Source organism: Polypterus senegalus, chromosome 15 (genome assembly GCF_016835505.1).
Source record: "Polypterus senegalus isolate Bchr_013 chromosome 15, ASM1683550v1, whole genome shotgun sequence".
Classification (NCBI taxonomy): Eukaryota; Metazoa; Chordata; class Cladistia; order Polypteriformes; family Polypteridae; genus Polypterus; species Polypterus senegalus.
The window spans coordinates 8,584,786-8,603,334 of NC_053168.1; the positions used below are offsets into that span (position 1 = coordinate 8,584,786).

An 18,549-nucleotide genomic window follows, 5' to 3' on the forward strand; every position below is an offset into this window, starting at 1 on the left:
AAAATCTGCAGGGGTTCTGAGGCCACAAGACCACCCATCGCCCCCCCTAACATTAATGATCTCAATCAGTCCTCACAGTTTTCAGGCTTCACGTGGAAGAACTTGATGATGATGGTCATGTGGATCTCTGGCCTTCAATCCATCAATGTAGAGACTGCACGGTGCTTTGATCAGAAAACCAGAAAGAGAACAGCAGAGGAAGTAGGGGTTAGTATGGATTGTGGAGCCATGAAACCAAAAAAAAGATCATTAAAGGCACATACAGTGTATCTGCTTTGTGGCCAGTTTCTCCAGGTATTCCTGCCCCCATGGACAGACCACATCCACCTAAGGACTGTGTCCCTCTCAGGTCTGGATCTAGGAGTGCTACACTATAAACAAGCTGCAGTTAGTTTAGAATTCTGCTGTGCTTTCATTGAATAAAACCAAGGCTCATAATCACATCACTCCTCTCCTCTGTACACGATAGACACTTGGGATAAGCTACCAAGTTGTGTGGTAGACAGTAAGACTTTAGGGACTTTCAAAACTCGACTTGATATTTTTTTAGAAGAAATAAGTGGATGGGACTGGTGAGCTTTATTGGGCTGAATGGCCTGTTCTCATCCAGAGTTTTTTAATGTATATAAACTTTCAAGTGTAAACCAAATTGCCATTAAAATTGCTGAGGGCCACTTTCAAAGCACTCACTCCATGATCACTTACTTGAAAGACCTTTTAAAGATTGCATTCAGTACCATCCTGTTCCCTGTGTTACTCTTCTTCTGGTCATCTTGTTGTCCCATCAGTTTTCTTCTCCTCCATTGGAGGTTTGCACTTTTAGTTTCACTATTTCTCAGTTCTGGACTTCCATCCCCCATAATATTTAGACCCTTTGATTCCATTTTTTATCCTTTTTTCCATAAATTTCACCCTCATTAATGTTGTTTTTATATTATTAATTGCCCTGTTCATTGTTTCATTGAATTAATAGTCTGTTCCATGGTTTAATTTTTTTAATGTGTTCCTGAATGACTCAAAAGACACAATAAAATTATTATTATTAAAGCAAGCTCTTTAGTCTTTAGTCTTGTTTGGTAACATTTTGAACAGTTTAATAACAGGCTTCTTATTAAAGGAGACAAGTTATTTTTTTCACCAACTAGTAGTTTGCATTTTTTGTGAGCTCTCTAGGGATCTAAATTTGAGAACACATTGTACTTCACTGTTTTATTTTGCTAGGACTTTTTATTTTAGGTAAAATGTCAAAAATCATCACCACTTCCTAACTGATTACTTTTCATTTGACGTCTCTCTATACATAGTATGTACCTGTCATATTATCTTTACTCTGATCTGTCATAAAGCATAAACATTAAACAATTTGCTCAAACTATTATACTCTCGTTTCCTTATGAGTGTTGAAATGTATAAATCCTGGTAAGAGTAATCCTAATCAGATATTGTCAGTGTAATTAGTACTTTCACCTTTTAGCCTTTTCAAATGTACAGTAATTCATCAGTCAGGAGGACAAGGAGGAGGTCAGGAGCATCAAGTCAAAGTCAAGTCAAAGTGAACTTTATTGTCATCTCAACCATATACAAGTATACAGGCAGACAAAATTGCGAAGCTCAGGGTCCACAATGTAACAACACGAAGTGCAAATACAAAATTAAAATTAAAAATGTATAATTAAATTTAAGATTTAAAATTAGACAAAGACATTGTGCAAAGACAAGACAAAGAAGTAGCAGCAATATTGACGTGTAGTAAGCATTATGAACATTGATGCAATGTATGGTATTATGCAATCTAGATACATAAATATAATCAATAAATATGTAATATAATAAATAATAGATATAGATAATACAGAAATGATCAGTATATGATAATAGTTGTTTAAGAAATGTGTAAACAATGACAGGTCCGAATGTTTCATAGCAGACGAATATCAAAGAATGTCAAAGTGCAGTGTGTAAAATCCTTAAAGGTCAGTATGAGATTTTCAGTTTTTTTCTCCATGCACACACTCGTCTTTGTAGGAAAGTGTCCTGCATGTATAAAAGTTCTGTTGTTAGAGGTGGTTGAGGCCGTGTGGAAGATCCCAGGGGGCAGCCTGGTGTTAAGGAGTCTGACAGCTTGGGGGTAAAAACTCTCCTGCAGCCTGGCAGATCAGGCTCTGATGCTGCAGTATCTTCTCTTGGATGGCAGAAGTGTGAAAAGTCCATGTGAGGGGAGTAAGGGGTCCTGCACAATGCATGCAACCTTTCCTTAATAAAAAGATAATGTTTAAAAATTGAAACCACCCAGAGTCTGTTATATTGTAAGGTTCAGACTGACGGATTTGACTGATATTAAAGTTTTTGAAAAGAGCCATGGAGAGCCATGCTTTTTCACACATTCCTGAAAAGTGCTTAAACTGGCTACGGTCAAAACGTTAAACCTGCATTAGACTTCCAAGTTAATAGAGCAAATCAAATCACAAAGTCTTTAAACAGATGCTTGTTGATTATAGAAGGAGGTTCATTTTATAAAAGTTGTTTAAGTATCAGTCCTTTGCTAGTCTTTTCTTTATTTTCACACAGTTCAGATGCCATTTGAAACATTGCCTGATGCTACACCTCACACCAAACACAGTTCACATGTTTAACAACAGGTAGTGTTATAAAAATGTGCACATAAAATGGCAGTGATTGTGACATCACTGATAAATGGGGAAAAATAAGCATAACAGAAAATGTAAAATTGTTTCTTCAAATCTGACATATTGGTATGCTTTAGCAAGGATTTTGCCCCTGGCTTATATAAAGTCACTTGGGTAAATTATTAGCAACACCTGCATACCTTTATCTAATCAGCCAATCATGTTGCAGCAGCACAGATATAGGTCAAGAGGTTCAGTTATTGTTCATATGAAACACCAGAATAGGGGGAAAAATTGTCAGTGATCTCAGTGATTTTGACTGTGGCATGATTGTTGGTGCCAGACGGGCTGTTTTGAGTATTTCGCTAACTGTTCATCTCCTTCGATTTTCACGCATAACAGTGTCTAGAGCAGGGGTCTCCAGCACGTCGCTCGCAAGCTACCGGTAGCTCGCAACCCCTTTCCAAGTAGCTCACCAAAGGGTTAATGGATCCTACATAAATCTGAAAACTTGATTAGTCAAATTAGGGGTGGGCGATCATTCCAAAAAAATCATATCGCGATCCTCTTAACACAAAATCACAATCCACAATCTGAATTGCGATCTCTCTTTTCAATGTGGCATACACTTAAGAGAATATCTGGACTCAAACTCATTAAGACCTATGTTACACTTTATTTTAATTATCAAACAAAGTTGAATTCAATTGTTCTCTCGTTCGCTAGCTAAGCGGAGTTAAGGAGCATGCCCTGAAGCTGCCGACTGAGTGAGGAAGGCCCCCTCCCCTTGGCCCACTGTGTTTCTTGGATTCGCGCAGATAAATTGGTAACGCAAGTGAACTACAGATACATAGCGAAATGAGAGAAGTCGCAAATTCAACTGGAATGCTCAAGTAAATTATAGGAAAAAACGTTAAGTAGTTCTCTCGTGAAAAGTGGAGAGACATACAGACAGACAGACAGACAGACATTGGATTTTATAGATTATTTATGAGGAAACCTTCAAAATAATGTGCACTTAAATTCTCAACAGCATTTCTGCAGCTTAGTAGAGCCAGATTACTATAAGAATCTTCACCAAGCAGCTCTGAAAATGTCTGCTTTGTTTGGGTCTCCATACCTCTGTGAGTCTGACGTGAATGTCATGAAATCAAAGACTGACAGACAAACATTTAAATGACTCCATAAGAGTGACCCTGATTGGCTCCACTCCACGAGATGCCTCAGTGCCAGTCATCTGACTAACTAAAAAACACATCACACATGCAACTGGACCTGTGAATAAAGTGACACAGTGACATGTGACAAAATGACAAATGAAGAAGTCAGATCTGTGGGTTTGGAATTGCATTGTTTTGTTTTGACAGCATTCATGTTTTAATTCAATAGTGTGAGATACGCTAGAAAATGCATACAAAATGCACTTGCAGGTGAACTAAATATTTTTTTTGTGAATGTTTAATGCAAAATGTGAGTTTTGGACACCAACATTTTGTAAATGTTCAGGCAAAACAAGCTTATTCAGTTTGGGTTGAAATAAGTTATGAGAATAAACGTTAGAAAACAGCAGTAGCTCTCGGCCATTTTCATTTTGTAGAAGTAGATCTTACGGGGGAAGGTTGGAGACCCCTGATCTAGAGTCTACTTTGAATGTTGTGACAAACAAAAAGCATTCAGCAAGCAGCAATTCTATGGACAGAAATGTCTTGCTAATGAAAGAGATCAGAGAAGGATGGCCAGACTGGTTTGAGTTGACAGAAAGGCAATGCCATCTCAGATAATCAACTATGGTGAGCAGAAAAACATCTCAGAACGCACAACACATCAAATCTTGGGTTACAACAGTAGAAGTCCACGTCAGGTTCCATTCCTGTCAGCCAAGATCAGAAAGATGGGGCTGCAGTGGGCACAGCTTCACCAAATGTGGACAGTTGAAGACTGGAAAAATGTAGCCTGGCCTGATATATCTCAATTTCTGCTGAGGCACACAGATGGCAGGATCGGAATTTGGCACCAACAGCACAAATCCATGCACCTAACCTGCCTCCTTGTGTCAACAGTCCAGGCTGGTGGTGGTGGCATAATGTTGTGAGGAAAGTTTTCTTGGCACATTTTGGGCTCGGTAATACCAATCAATCATCACTTGAATACCATGGCCTATCTAGCATTGTTGCTGAACTTGAGCATCCATTCATGCCCACAATATACTCATTTTCTAATGGCTGCTTCCTGCATGATATTGCACCATGTCACAAAGCAAACTGGTTTTGCGAACATGGCAATGAGTCCAGTGTTCTTCAGTGGCCTTCCCAGTCACTGGGTCTGAATCCAATAGAATACTTTTGAGATGTTGCAGAGCGGAAGATTCACAACATGATGTGTGCAGCTGACAAATATGCTGAAATTACATAATGTCAGTCAGTCAGTCATCATCCAACCCGCTATATCCTAACACAGGGTCACGTGGGTCTGCTGGAGCCAATCTTAGCCAGCACAGGGCACATGGCAGGAACAAATCCCCAGGCAGGGCACCAGCCCACCACAGGTGTAATAAGAATATAAGTTTAATGTCACTGTGCTCTGTACAAAAATTATTTTATAAATCCACTCACATGTACAGGCCAGGCCAAAGTTAGCACATAGGGGCTTCTCAACATTTAGAAGTGCTGGACAAGCATAGGACAAAGACAGCTGGAGGAATGTATAGTTAGCCTAAAGACATGTCCTCGGTTAACATTCAGCACAAAATCTCCTTCCCTTGTTTGGAACCTAAGTAAGGGCCTGCACGTGGAGAAGACCGTATAAAAAGACTTGGACAGCAGCCAAACACTTTGAAGCCGACGGACGGATGGGTGCTATCGTCATCCATCCTGAAAAGCCTTCCAGCGCAGCGATGAAAAATGGCAGACTGTATAGATCAAGATCCCACCTTGGTATTGTCTTGCTATTGGCTACCCGTCTGTAATGCCGCATAAATCGTCAGTAAATAAAGCTAAGTTATTTTCTCTTATGTGATTTTTACCGCCGTATCACTATGGGAGGGATATCGCCTTTTAGTTTGCTCTTTTACTCTCAGTGCCAATGAGTTTAATCCTAGTTCTCCAGTTGTGAGAACCATTTTCAGGACATCGATGGGTGCAAGTTAAATTTACTTTCTATACCATCATCAGAAGGAACTAGTAATCCTAATTTTACTTTTCTTAGCATCATAAGAGAGGATTACCAATCCTAATAATGATTATTTCTGTTTTTAGCACTAGTTAAATGGCTGTGCCATGCTTAGGAATGTCTCGATATTATAGCTCGAAGAAGTCCTTTCCACTATTAATATGCATGACTTTACTTTGTTTCTTCTGTCACTTAGCAAAGTCTTGTTCACTGTTTTAAATTACTTTTAATGTTGTACTTCACCATGGCACAGTGGCACAGAACATCGTGTTTCTGCCTCACGGGGCCTGGACCCTGATGCATTATTTACAGAATTTGCAGTCAATCCATGTGTTTGCATGCATGTCTTTCTGGGCTTTGGTTTTCTTCCACATTTGAAAGGCACGCAATCAAGACATCTAATAAAACTAAACAGGCAAATAGTGGATGCGTCCAAGCCTTTGCCTTTGGATGGACTGGCACTTCTTGATTTGTGCCCAGTGCTACCTGATTCCTTTTCCCTGTGACACTAATCTAAAAAAGTCTCTTTAGAAAGTTAATAGGTGTTTGGAGTTTCATTTATTTTCAATGAAATAATATGTTCTCCACAGCTCAGTTTTTACTTTTTCAGTTTTAACTGTCCACAATTAAAGTCAATTTCAATTGTAATTTAATAGAGGTTTTTCTTCTTTGTTTTGCAGCACTCCTTGTTGGCACTTAAATTTATTTTATGCTTCATCATCCCGGATGTTCCTAAGGAAATACAGACGAAATTGGCAAGACTGGAATTTGAATCACTAGAAGCCCTCAAACAGCAAGTAAGTGTTCAATTTGGATGAAAATTCTGAAAATGAACTCATAACGGTGCATATACACTATAGGGTGGTCCAAATGTAATGATGCAATTTTCATTACGCTATAACTTATTAAGTTTATTACATAGAGAATTCACAAAAAATTGGAGGACAAGTGAGACATTACATGGAAAATCAGTGAATTAATTCAATGTAAGTCCATTTTCGTTTATTACAAGATTTTTTGAACAATTCTTTTGTCTTGTATTGTTTTTCTGCATTGCATTAAAAGTTGCATAATTAGATCTGGACCACCCTGTACAGCGCCAAGAATCCCATCTGTGAACATGCATTGCTTACATTTTAAAAATTTCATTCCCTATCAAAAATGCCTGCCTCCTTCAATTCTAAATATGAATATGAATAAAAATATTCAACACATTTATTATATTATTACAAATTAATTATATTTAATTGGCTGATGAATTTATTACAGGATCATTGCAAAAATGAAATCATAAATTCACAAAGCTATGGTTGATATGCAAAACTACTTCATGAGTGCTGGTCAATAAGGTGCATCACAAGTTAAACTATACTGTACATGAAACAATTATTATTATTATTATATTAGGTACTTTCTTTGGATAGCATAAACAATAAAATATCCACTCCCTCTATTAGCAAAACAATATACTGTATATACTCGCGGATAAATTCTCTCGCGGGTAAGTCGGGCTTGATTTTATTGTATAATTTCTGGTATTTTATAGTGTTGGTCATATAAGTTGATTGCGCAAAACTCACGCTATTGGTCCAAGAGATTATGATATGCTAACGCCCACCTGAGAGAGGAACCATGGAGCACACCACCTTTTTTTTCTATGTATTGTGCCTATGTGACCACACAGTGATACCCAAACTATTTCGAACTGAGGTTTGCACTGATTTGTGTTTTTTGTATCTCACACCCTCATACACCTTTATGGTAAGAGCATCCCTTATCTACGATGGTGCGTTCAATCAGAAGAAAATATCTAGCTGGTTTTAAATTAAAAGTTGTTGAAGTGGCAAAAATAAATTGGTAACTGCAACAAAATTTGATGTGTCTGATAAGTTGGGGTCTCATTTTATGATCGATTTTTCAGGTTTCAAGATCCGACTTATATGCGAGTATATACAGTGGGTATAGAAAAGAATCCCCCCCCTTTGAAATATTCCCATTTTTGTTGCTTTACAGCCTTAAATGAAAACACAAAAACCAATATTTTTTCCAGCTTTACTTACTCAATGCAATCTATAATATCCAAGTGAAAGATATCACAGCTACAGTTCAAAAGAATTTAAAAAAATAAAAAACAAGAACTACTGAGATGAATAAAGTATCCCCCTCCCTCCTAAACTCAATCAGTTGTCAGTGCCCACCATTTCCATTGCAGACTCTGGTTACTGGCTGTGATCAATTATAATCAGTGTGATTAGTGAAGCTGTTCCCGGAGCATTCATTCCCTTGCTTGGTAGTGCAACTGACAGCAAACAACTGACTATGGGGTGGCAAGCCACTTTCAAAAGATCTCGGGGATGGAGTTGTGGACAGACACAAGGCAGGAGACGGAGACAAAACATCTCAAAGACTTTATACAATACAATACAATTTATTTTTGTATAGCACAAAATCACACAAGAAGTGCCGCAATGGGCTTTAACAGGCCCTGCCTCTTGACAGCCCCCAGCCTTGACTCTCTGAGAAGACAAGGAAAAACTCCCAATAAAAACCTTCTAGGGAAAAAATGGAAGAAACCTCGGGAAAGGCAGTTCAAAAAGAGACCCCATTCCAGGTAGGTTGGGTGTGCAGTGGCTGTCAAAAAGAAGGGGGTCAATGCAATCTAATATACAGCTGTATTATCTTTCACTTGGATGTTATAGATTGCATTGAGTAAGTAAAATGGGAAAATGGGAATATTTCAAAGGGGATGATTCATTTCTATACCCTATATATATATATATATATATATATATATATATATATATATATATCCATCCATCCATTTTCCAACCCGCTGAATCCGAATACAGGGTCACGGGGGTCTGCTGGAGCCAATCCCAGCCAACACAGGGCACAAGGCAGGAACCAATCCTGGGCAGGGTGCCAACCCACTGCAGGACACACACAAACACACCCACACACCAAGCACACACTAGGGCCAATTTAGAATCACCAATCCACCTAACTGGCATGTCTTTGGACAGTGGGAGGAAACCCACGCAGACACGGGGAGAACATGCAAACTCCACGCAGGGAGGACCCGGGAAACGAACCCGGGTCTACTAACTGCGAGGCAGCAGCGCTACCACTGCGCCACCGTGCCGCCCTATATATATTACTATACTGTGACACACAGTTCATATAAAAAGGGTAGACAAAGGTCAGGTACTATATATCAAAGTCTACCACCTCAGTGTGTAGCATTGTAATGGCATGGCAGGATTTTGTAAATTTTACTTTTGCCGATTAGAGGTATCAACATAATCAACAACCAATAATTTATTTCAAACATGACCTTGTAAATATTGGGACATGATCTGTCAGATTCTTATGCAAATATTAGGAATACAGTTTAAAGTTGGTATTTCTTTTGTATTACGAAAGACACATCAATATAATTATCCAAATGGTATTTTAAACATGGTTTTACTCATATTATGTGTCAGTATGCCTTTCCCTAATTATAATGTTCCTTTCTACAAAGTTTTCTTACCAAAGGTGTCTTTTTTTCTGTACCGTAAAGGCAATAATATGTAACAGAAGTCACAATTTCCCTGCCAAGTCGTGTCACATGTGTCAGCCGTTCAATATTTCTTAATCAACAAAGGTATACACATATAATATCATTCTCTCTCTTGAGAAGCATTGAATCTTGTAGCTCGTTCTAACATTGCATCCACTGTATCTGCCATCCTCAGCCTATCAAACTTCAGCTACCGTTTCCTTCTGCTTTGACTCCTCTTACCTGAGTGATGATGATTCAGTACCTGCCAGTTTGCCTAATATGACACCTGGCTGTTCTACTCTCACTTCTGTTGTGGCTAATTCAAGATCCTGATCAGGTCCAGCTATTGTGGCAACTGTAGCTGTCACATCTAATGTGTTAATATTTGGAGAATTAATAAAATCAAGGAGCCTTCTTTTTATTCAGCCCTTCTGCTCTGTCACTGCAGTTGTTATTCCAACCTAATGGTCTTCGTTGGCTCTCACTCTTGTAGTCTGGGTGTTTTTTGGACTTTTTATTTTAAACAAAGCTGCAAATGCCTACTTCTTCATGACCGCTTACTTGAACGTCAGTGCCTACAGGAAAAGTGAAAGTTCACAAATTGACAATATCATGACATTAACCATATTATGTGATTTAAGAAATGAACTAGCAGTCAAATGCCTGCTTCTGCAATAGAGCATGTGGTTAAGGCTGGTAACTGTTTTTGTTTGTGTCTTCATTTCAGGCTGCAAAGCAACAAAATGTGAATATTTTCTATTTCTATACACACTAGCTCAGTTTCTTTGACGGCTGATGAAGTTTTGGCTGTCTCATTCTTCCCTTTTTTCTTTTGTGTCAGTTTCCTATTTAGTGCCAGGAGTTTTCTTAATTGAATATGTCGTGGAGTATTATGGTGAACTGCCTTTTTATTGGCAGTGGTTCACATTCTGCTCTTAAACTGAATTGACAGATTGCCTCAGATGATGCATTTAAGTAGTGGGATTTAGTCTTGGTCAGATCCATGCTAATCCTATTGGGAAGATCTTGTATCCTCTTTGGAGACACAAGTGAACATCTTCATCATCATTATGAAGACAGCTGCTGCGGCTGCAGCTAGTGTCTGCATGGTCCAACAAGTTATTCCTTCTCATTCTTTCCTCTTTCCCATGAATACTCTTTTATAAATCATCTTATATTGAAGCTAATCTTGTGAGCATAAAAAAATGTCCACAGACAGGCTGCTTCCTATTTACACTCTATGTCAGGGGTGTCGAACTCTGGGCCTGGAGGGCTGCAGTGGCTACAGGTTTTCATTCTACCCTTTTCCTAATGAGTGAGTAGTTTTCATTACTAATTAACTCCTTTTTCCTTCATTTCAATAGTTCTGTTGTTAAGGATTCAGTGCTCTGAAGTGATTTATTTCTTCATTAAATGACAGCTAAACTGAAATGAGACGTGAAACAAGACAACAGATGACCAACTAAACTGGGATTTCAAAAGCCAACCAATTTCATTCCATCCAGTCTCTTAATGCAAAGCTGATGCTTGCTGTTAATTAAGCCCGTTATTTAATTCAATGGCTTGTTGTTGCTCTCATTCTGCCACAGCAGACATTTCCAAATCTGTTGATTTTTCTGTTTTTTTTAAGAACACCGTCAAAATGTTTTGGTGACCTGAGAGATCAACTTTACCGAGACCATCACCTTTCTTTATTTTCAGATATTATGTGATGGGCACAGGTGAGCTGGTCATATGGTTTCTTGTTTGATGTCTCATTATTGTTTGGCTATTAATTAAGGAAAAAGAGACCACTAAGGGGCTTGAGTCAAGTTAATTAAAACTAAAGCAAAAGAAGTTAATTAGCAGTAAAAACATCTCACTAATGAAGTAGATGGTTAGAATGAAAATATGCAGCCACTGTGACCCTCGAGGACTGGAGTTCGACACCCGTGTACTAGATCTTCTCCAGTTTTAATGCTTATCTGGTCTTATTTTTTTTGTGGCCACCATTGTTTCTGAGAGTTCCACACATCCAAAATGCTGCCATGTCCTTGTGAGATTAGCTTGGTAGTCTGTTGTAAACGCCAGGGTTCGCCTTTGCCCCTTAAACCCAACAGACAGATGCACAGAGCACAGGGTAAATGCACTAAGAATTATTTTAATGTTTCTTTTTGAAAACAGTGCCTCCAAAGCACCCCAGCCACAATAAACAGGCAATTAAATGAACACAATACTCTCAATAATAATAATAATTCTCTCCTCCACACCTCCCAGCAAGCTCTGTGCTACACCTCCCAACTCCGGCTCGCTTGCTGGGTTTTCAGCAGTCCCTTATAAAGTCCTTGACCCGGAAGTGCTTCTGTCCTTCCGACCACGTGACTGGCTAGCACTTCTGGGTCTAACGAAGAAGTGGCATTTTCTTCAGCCCGGAAGTACTTTGGGGCTTCCATCCTCGTGACTACCTCATACCTCTGGGCTATAGGGAAAGGATGAGTACCCAGGTCCTTCGACAGCTCCCCCAGGTGGCACCCACGTCACCCAACCTGGCTGAGAAACTGAACTCTAAGTCCCAGGATGCCCTGTGGGAATCTGGGGCACCGCTACACTCCACGGGAGCTACCATATAGCGTTTTGTGGGAGGCAGTGTCCTTGAAAATCTGCCTTCCCCCATCCTTCCGTCACAGGGGCGTAAAATATAAACTGCAAACAATGAACTCACACCATGCATTAAATGCATCAGACAGCATATATATTAAAGAAAGCTTTTAAACCTTTGTGATCAGTTCAGTTTTCAGAAATTAATACAGGTGCCTCCCCATTCCCAGTACAGTGGTGTGAAAAACTATTTGCCCCCTTCCTGATTTCTTATTCTTTTGCATGTTTGTCACACAAAATGTTTCTGATCATCAAACACATTTAACCATTAGTCAAATATAACACAAGTAAACACAAAATGCAGTTTTTAAATGATGGTTTTTATTATTTAGGGAGAAAAAAAATCCAAACCTACATGGCCCTGTGTGAAAAAGTAATTACCCCTGAACCTAATAACTGGTTGGGCCACCCTTAGCAGCAATAACTGCAATCAAGCGTTTGCGATAACTTGCAATGAGTCTTTTACAGCGCTCTGGAGGAATTTTGGCCCACTCATCTTTGCAGAATTGTTGTAATTCAGCTTTATTTGAGGGTTTTCTAGCATGAACCGCCTTTTTAAGGTCATGCCATAGCATCTCAATTGCATTCAGGTCAGGACTTTGAATAGGCCACTCCAAAGTCTTCATTTTGTTTTTCTTCAGCCATTCAGAGGTGGATTTGCTGGTGTGTTTTGGGTCATTGTCCTGTTGCAGCACCCAAGATCACTTCAGCTTGAGTTGACGAACAGATGGCTGGACATTCTCCTTCAGGATTTTTTGGTAGACAGTAGAATTCATGGTTCCATCTATCACAGCAAGCCTTCCAGGTCCTGAAGCAGCAAAACAACCCCAGACCATCACACTACCACCACCATATTTTACTGTTGGTATGATGTTCTTTTCTGAAATGCTGTGTTCCTTTTACGCCAGATGTAACGGACATTTGCCTTCCAAAAGTTCAACTTTTGTCTCATCAGTCCACAAGGTATTTTCCCAAAAGTCTTGGCAATCATTGAGATGTTTCTTAGCAAAATTGAGACGAGCCCTAATGTTCTTTTTGCTTAACTGTGGTTTGCGTCTTGGAAATCTGCCATGCAGGCCGTTTTTGCCCAGTCTCTTTCTTATGGTGAAGTCGTGAACACTGACCTTAATTGAGGCAAGTGAGGCCTGCAGTTCTTTAGACGTTGTCCTGGGGTCTTTTGTGACCTCTCGGATGAGTCGCCTCTGCGCTCTTGGGGTAATTTTGGTCGGCCGGCCACTCCTGGGAAGGTTCACCACTGTTCCATGTTTTTGCCATTTGTGGATAATGGCTCTCACTGTGGTTCGCTGGAGTCCCAAAGCTTTAGAAATGGCTTTATAACCTTTACCAGACTGATAGATTTCAGTTACTTCTGTTCTCATTTGTGCCTGAATTTCTTTGGATCTTGGCATGATGTCTAGCTTTTGAGGTGCTTTTGGTCTACTTCTCTGTGTCAGGCAGCTCCTATTTAAGCGATTTCTTGATTGAAACAGGTGTGGCAGTAATCAGGCCTGGGGGTGGCTACGGAAATTGAACTCAGGTGTGATACACCACAGTTAGGTTATTTTTTAACAAGGGGGCAATTACTTTTTCACACAGGGCCATGTAGGTTTGGATTTTGTTTCTCCCTAAATAATAAAAGCCATCATTTAAAAACTGCATTTTGTGTTTACTTGTGTTATATTTGACTAATGGTTAAATGTGTTTGATGATCAGAAACATTTTGTGTGACAAACATGCAAACGAATAAGAAATCAGGAAGGGGGCAAAGAGTTTTTCACACCACTGTATGTAAAAGAAAGAATTGTAGCTGCAGTGAGCACATTCTCTGCCTATGAAACACTTAGTCTTTGTTAGCATTAGACATGAGCTCCAATATGACACTTCTGAGGGCTTGTATTTAAAGAATCGATACGTTTTGGTGACCTTCAGTAATCGTTATTCTAATAATGAGTCTAATAAAAGACACATTAAAAGAGTTGGTAATACTTTACAATATTGCTGTAGCTTCGATTTCCAAAGTTTTCAAACTTCTGCAGCTACTGGAAATGTTCATGGATTGAGTATGACACACACACAAAAACATACCACAGTGCAAGTGAGTTAATCATCAAAGTTTTAGTGGGACAGTGAAAAAATTAATAAGACAAATAAATAATGTATTCTTTCTGATGTTTATGTTCAAGGCTTATGTTGTAATTTAAGCACCATCCAATAGTAAAATGAATGAGGCCTTCAGAAATACCCACCAAAACAGGTCAGAATCCTAACAGGCCTTCCCCTAAATTGGTCTCACCCCAAGGGACTCAAGCTGTAGGAAACAGGGAGGCTTCAGCTACAAGGTCCTAAACAAAGAGGACTAGCAAAATAATTAGAGATGTCACAAAATATATCGAGAATATCAAAAAATATCAATAAATATAGCTCTCAAGATTGACAAAAAAATAAATAAGGCTTGAAGAGACAAATCTCACGAGGAATCTTTATAAATGAAAATCTTTATTGGCAACAAAAAACAGAAAAAGTCCTAAAATGAAATCCATAAGAATAATCCAATAAATAGAAAAAACAAAAAAAAAGATATAGCAGTAGTCATGTACTCATACAGCCTTCCTTCAAGGCACATTCAATGAACTGCAAGGAATTCACTTCCCCAGCCTGCTCTTAGTGCCGTGGTGATGTCAGGGTGGTTTTATATCTGCAAAATGCAAAGAGTATAGCAGAACACAGTCACAGACATAGAAACTAAACCATAAATAAATGACAAAAGGTTAAACATATCTACTGAATAATAAATGGACAGAACAATATTAACAGAAACTATGGCGGCAACTGAATAAATCAAAATATTGAACAACAAAGACAGAAACAAGAAAAGTTAAACATAAGTCCGGGGAGACACCCTGACTTAAATGTAACGTTTTAGATATCTTAGTTATGTTTTGTATGTTATGTATTGTATTATGTGTTATGTATTGACACAACATTAATATGTACATTCAGAAATTTGCAAGCCTCTGTACCTTTCCAATGACGAACACTTTCTTATCTATCGCTCTAAGATGTTACAACAGAATTCACGCAGAGTGTCAGGAAGGTTCCATTTGTGTGCAAGTTTATTGGGGATAAATCTTGCATTACTTATGTAGCTTTGTAAAACGAGCATTCCATTATAATTAAGCAAACACTTACTGTATGTGATTAACATTAAATTGCTAGGATTGGCTCTTACAGATGTATATAAGACAAGTGTGGTTACTCTTTATCTGTAAAACTGTAGCAGTGCTTGAAACTTCAACTCCCAGCAGTGCCTGCAGTGGCTCTGATTGGTCATCTGCTGAGGGTGCAGGGGCTGTTGGGTACAAAGAGGCCGGCGCGGCATTTAAAAGGGGGCTAGTGTTGTATTTTTGTTTTGTGTCTGAAGTTCTTGTCTGGTACCTGTGGTGTCTCATTTTTGTCCTGGATCGTTTCTTGGTCGGGGTCTGGATTGTCTGCTGTCGGCCTGTTACATGAGGACTGCATGTGGATTCATGGCTATCCTGTGAAGAAAGAAGTGCTCTTGAACCCGTCCACCTGTCTTCACCATTTCAGGAACTACCGATAGGACTATCTTTACATTCCCCTTCAACGTGTGGATCTCTGGACTGTTTACCTTCATCTTTACATACATCTGTTGCCGTTTTTTCATGGACTTTACTGTGTGTGATTATTGTTGTGGTTTGTTTTCGTATTAATGTATAATTGCCGTAAGGGGAACTAGGGTGGGATCATTGCTTTCATTTATTATTGTTAATACAATTCTGTATTTGCTGTTTTATTTCCGTTGGGCTTTTTGTCTCTGTTTGTGAGTGCGTGAGGGTCGTGCCAAGGCTGGTTGCATCCCTGGAATCTCCAGTGGAAAAAAGTAAATCATCGTCCCTTTGACAGTGTGCATCTTAGCAGCACCGGACCGCTACAAAACTAATATTCCATTTTAATTAAGCAAAACACATGTCAATTTAACATTAATATTAACTTACTAGCATTGGCTCTTACCGATGTGTATAAGGAAAAGGTGTTTACTTTTTATCAGGTGTATATTTCGGAATTTGCCTTTTCTATCTCTTTACAAGATAAAACAAATACCTATTTTAGTCTAATGCTTTATCTTGCAGTCTTCCTGTAACATTCCTTTTTCGCAGTACACTGTATATAGTACAGAATAAAGCAGTACAAATATGAGCCATTAATTCAAATGTAGACGTACATGGCCTCCTGCTGACAAGCTGGAAGATGTATGTAAAAGTACCAGAGGTGACAGGTGTTATAAGTTATTCAGGGAACAATGTGTCAAAATCGCACTGTAAAAAAACCCAAAGGCAACATGATTATATATAAACTTTCCTCAGCAGGTGACAGAGCTCAACTCTTTTAAAGTTTTGAAAGAATGACCTAGTTTTTCTTCCACTCAAAAATAGACAAATGAATTCTGATCAAACAGAAAAGTCTGAATGAAACCACAAGCTTCCACAAGTATGTCTGCGAACTCACACAGAGGATGTGCCAAGAGTACTTGTGAAAAGTATGTCCATTACACTCTGTGGGGAACAAAAAGGTGGAATTTATTCATGTCATGTTTCAAATTATACAGTGGTAGACAGCCTGCTGTTGGAAAGTCAAGTGATTGTTTTAATTTCATTTATGAAGCACATTTCAAACTTTTAACACCCTCAGAATGTTTTTATAATTTAACGATCTTGATGGTATGGACTTAGTCATCCTGAAAATCTCAGCCTTAATGTGCTGAGGTGCATTTCTTTCTGATTTCACTGTTAGGGAGCAGCCCATTAAAGAATGAGAGGCAATATTACTAGAGACTTGCTGGTAGAATATTAAGACACTGCTAGGTAAAGTTACAACTTAAAATAGGTAAATACGTATTCCTTTTTTTATACTAAGATTACAAAAGGCTCTGAATTTGTTCTTTGAAAGTATTTATTTAAAAGAAGAACCATTGTACAGGTATGGCAGAAAAACTGAGCTAAAATCCATGCAAGACCTCAAGTGGAATTATATATGACTAGTACTATTGCTTTTATGTGTCCTTCTGCTTTTTGCAGAGGTTTAAGTGTTTTTTTTTTCTTTGCTTAATTTTACATAATGCTTAATTTAATCTACATTTGTGTTCTTCTGTAAATATTATTGACAGAGACTTTTGTCAAAGCTCAGATTGATGTTACACAAATCCTTTCCTGGTATTCCTGTCTGCTGTTCTGAATCTGACCATACTGATTGGAGTCCTTTCTTAATTCGGCTGATGTGTACTTCTGAATGCAGTCTGTGGTTTTCAGAGTAGTTTGTAGTTTTTCCCAAACTAAGATACCTTTATAAATTTCAGTTTTAGCACAGTGATTTATAATTGTTGACTTCAGTGCTCTTCCTAAAATGACTGTTTCATTATTTCTGTCTAAATACTTTTGTTTCTTTTAAATCAGCAATTTTCCCATATACACACAGGTGCCTATAATCACTCCTTCACGACACATTCAATGAACCACAAGGGACTCACTTTCCCAGCCTGCTCTTAGTGGCAAGGTATTGGTGATCCCTTACTCATCTTCCGTAGACAGCAGAGGTGATAAGGTCCTATTTTGCAAACAGCTTTTGTATTGTCATTAAAATTCTGGTTTGAGCCTATGATTGTCCCCCATTTGGGGACAAATAAAATTATATCTATCTATCTATGTCAGATGACTTTTAAAATATATGACTAGATTGTTTAAATGTAGAAAAGACTCATCACACCAGTTAACAAAATCACCTGCTACTGGACCATGATTGGTTTCATTCTCATAAAGATAAGGCTGTTTTCAAATTTACTGTGAAAACTGGTAAGGTAGAGAATGAACAAATGAGGCGAAAGAACTGACCACAGTGGGTACCCAGTGGATGAGGACAGCATGTCAGACAGACAACCATTTTCATTTACTTTTTGAGTCCTGTCTGTTTAAAAAGTCAATCAGCCACCATAATTGTCATCCAAATTAAAATCTTTAATAAGTCTCTCTGCAAGAATGTTAGGCTTTATGGTATTAAAAGCTGATGTGAAGTCTACAAACAGAAGCCTTGTGTGAGTCTTGATGGCTTCCAAGCGGTTATATAAGAACTGAAGCAAAGTGACAATGGTGTCCTTTGTCCCCATATTAGACTAGTAGGCAAACTGAAATGGACCTAATAAACCCTGAGTTGCTTCTGTCAGTTTCTTCTTTAAACGTTTTTTAAATGATTTTATGACCAGTGATGTCAGAGCCACTGGTCTGAAGTAATTTACTGTTGAATGGTTTTTGTTTTTAGCTACTGGAATTACTGTCTACTGTTCCAATGACAACCTAAAACAAAATGTTCTTCTGTGACTATTTCAGCATTACGAAGTATTACATTTCAAATTAAATAGTGACAAAGCACTAAATGCTTAAAGGGCCCTATGTGGCAATATCATGATATTTATTTATTAAAGTATAAATTCAATACTTGTCCTTTTTTATAAATGGAAACCAAAGACCTTTTTATTCACCCAATTAAATTATACAATGAAAG

At 38.4% G+C, this 18,549-nt stretch overlaps 1 protein-coding gene across 1 annotated transcript in view; it reads left to right on the forward strand.

Annotated features, from left to right (window-relative positions):
- The window catches only part of ano10a (anoctamin 10a), a 261,873-nt gene that overhangs the window by 167,837 nt on the left and 75,487 nt on the right, over nt 1-18,549 (forward strand). Inside the window, exon 12 of the mRNA XM_039736378.1 lies at nt 6,476-6,592. Within this exon, the coding sequence (XP_039592312.1) occupies nt 6,476-6,592 (117 nt within the window). The remainder of the gene's footprint in view (nt 1-6,475; nt 6,593-18,549) is intronic.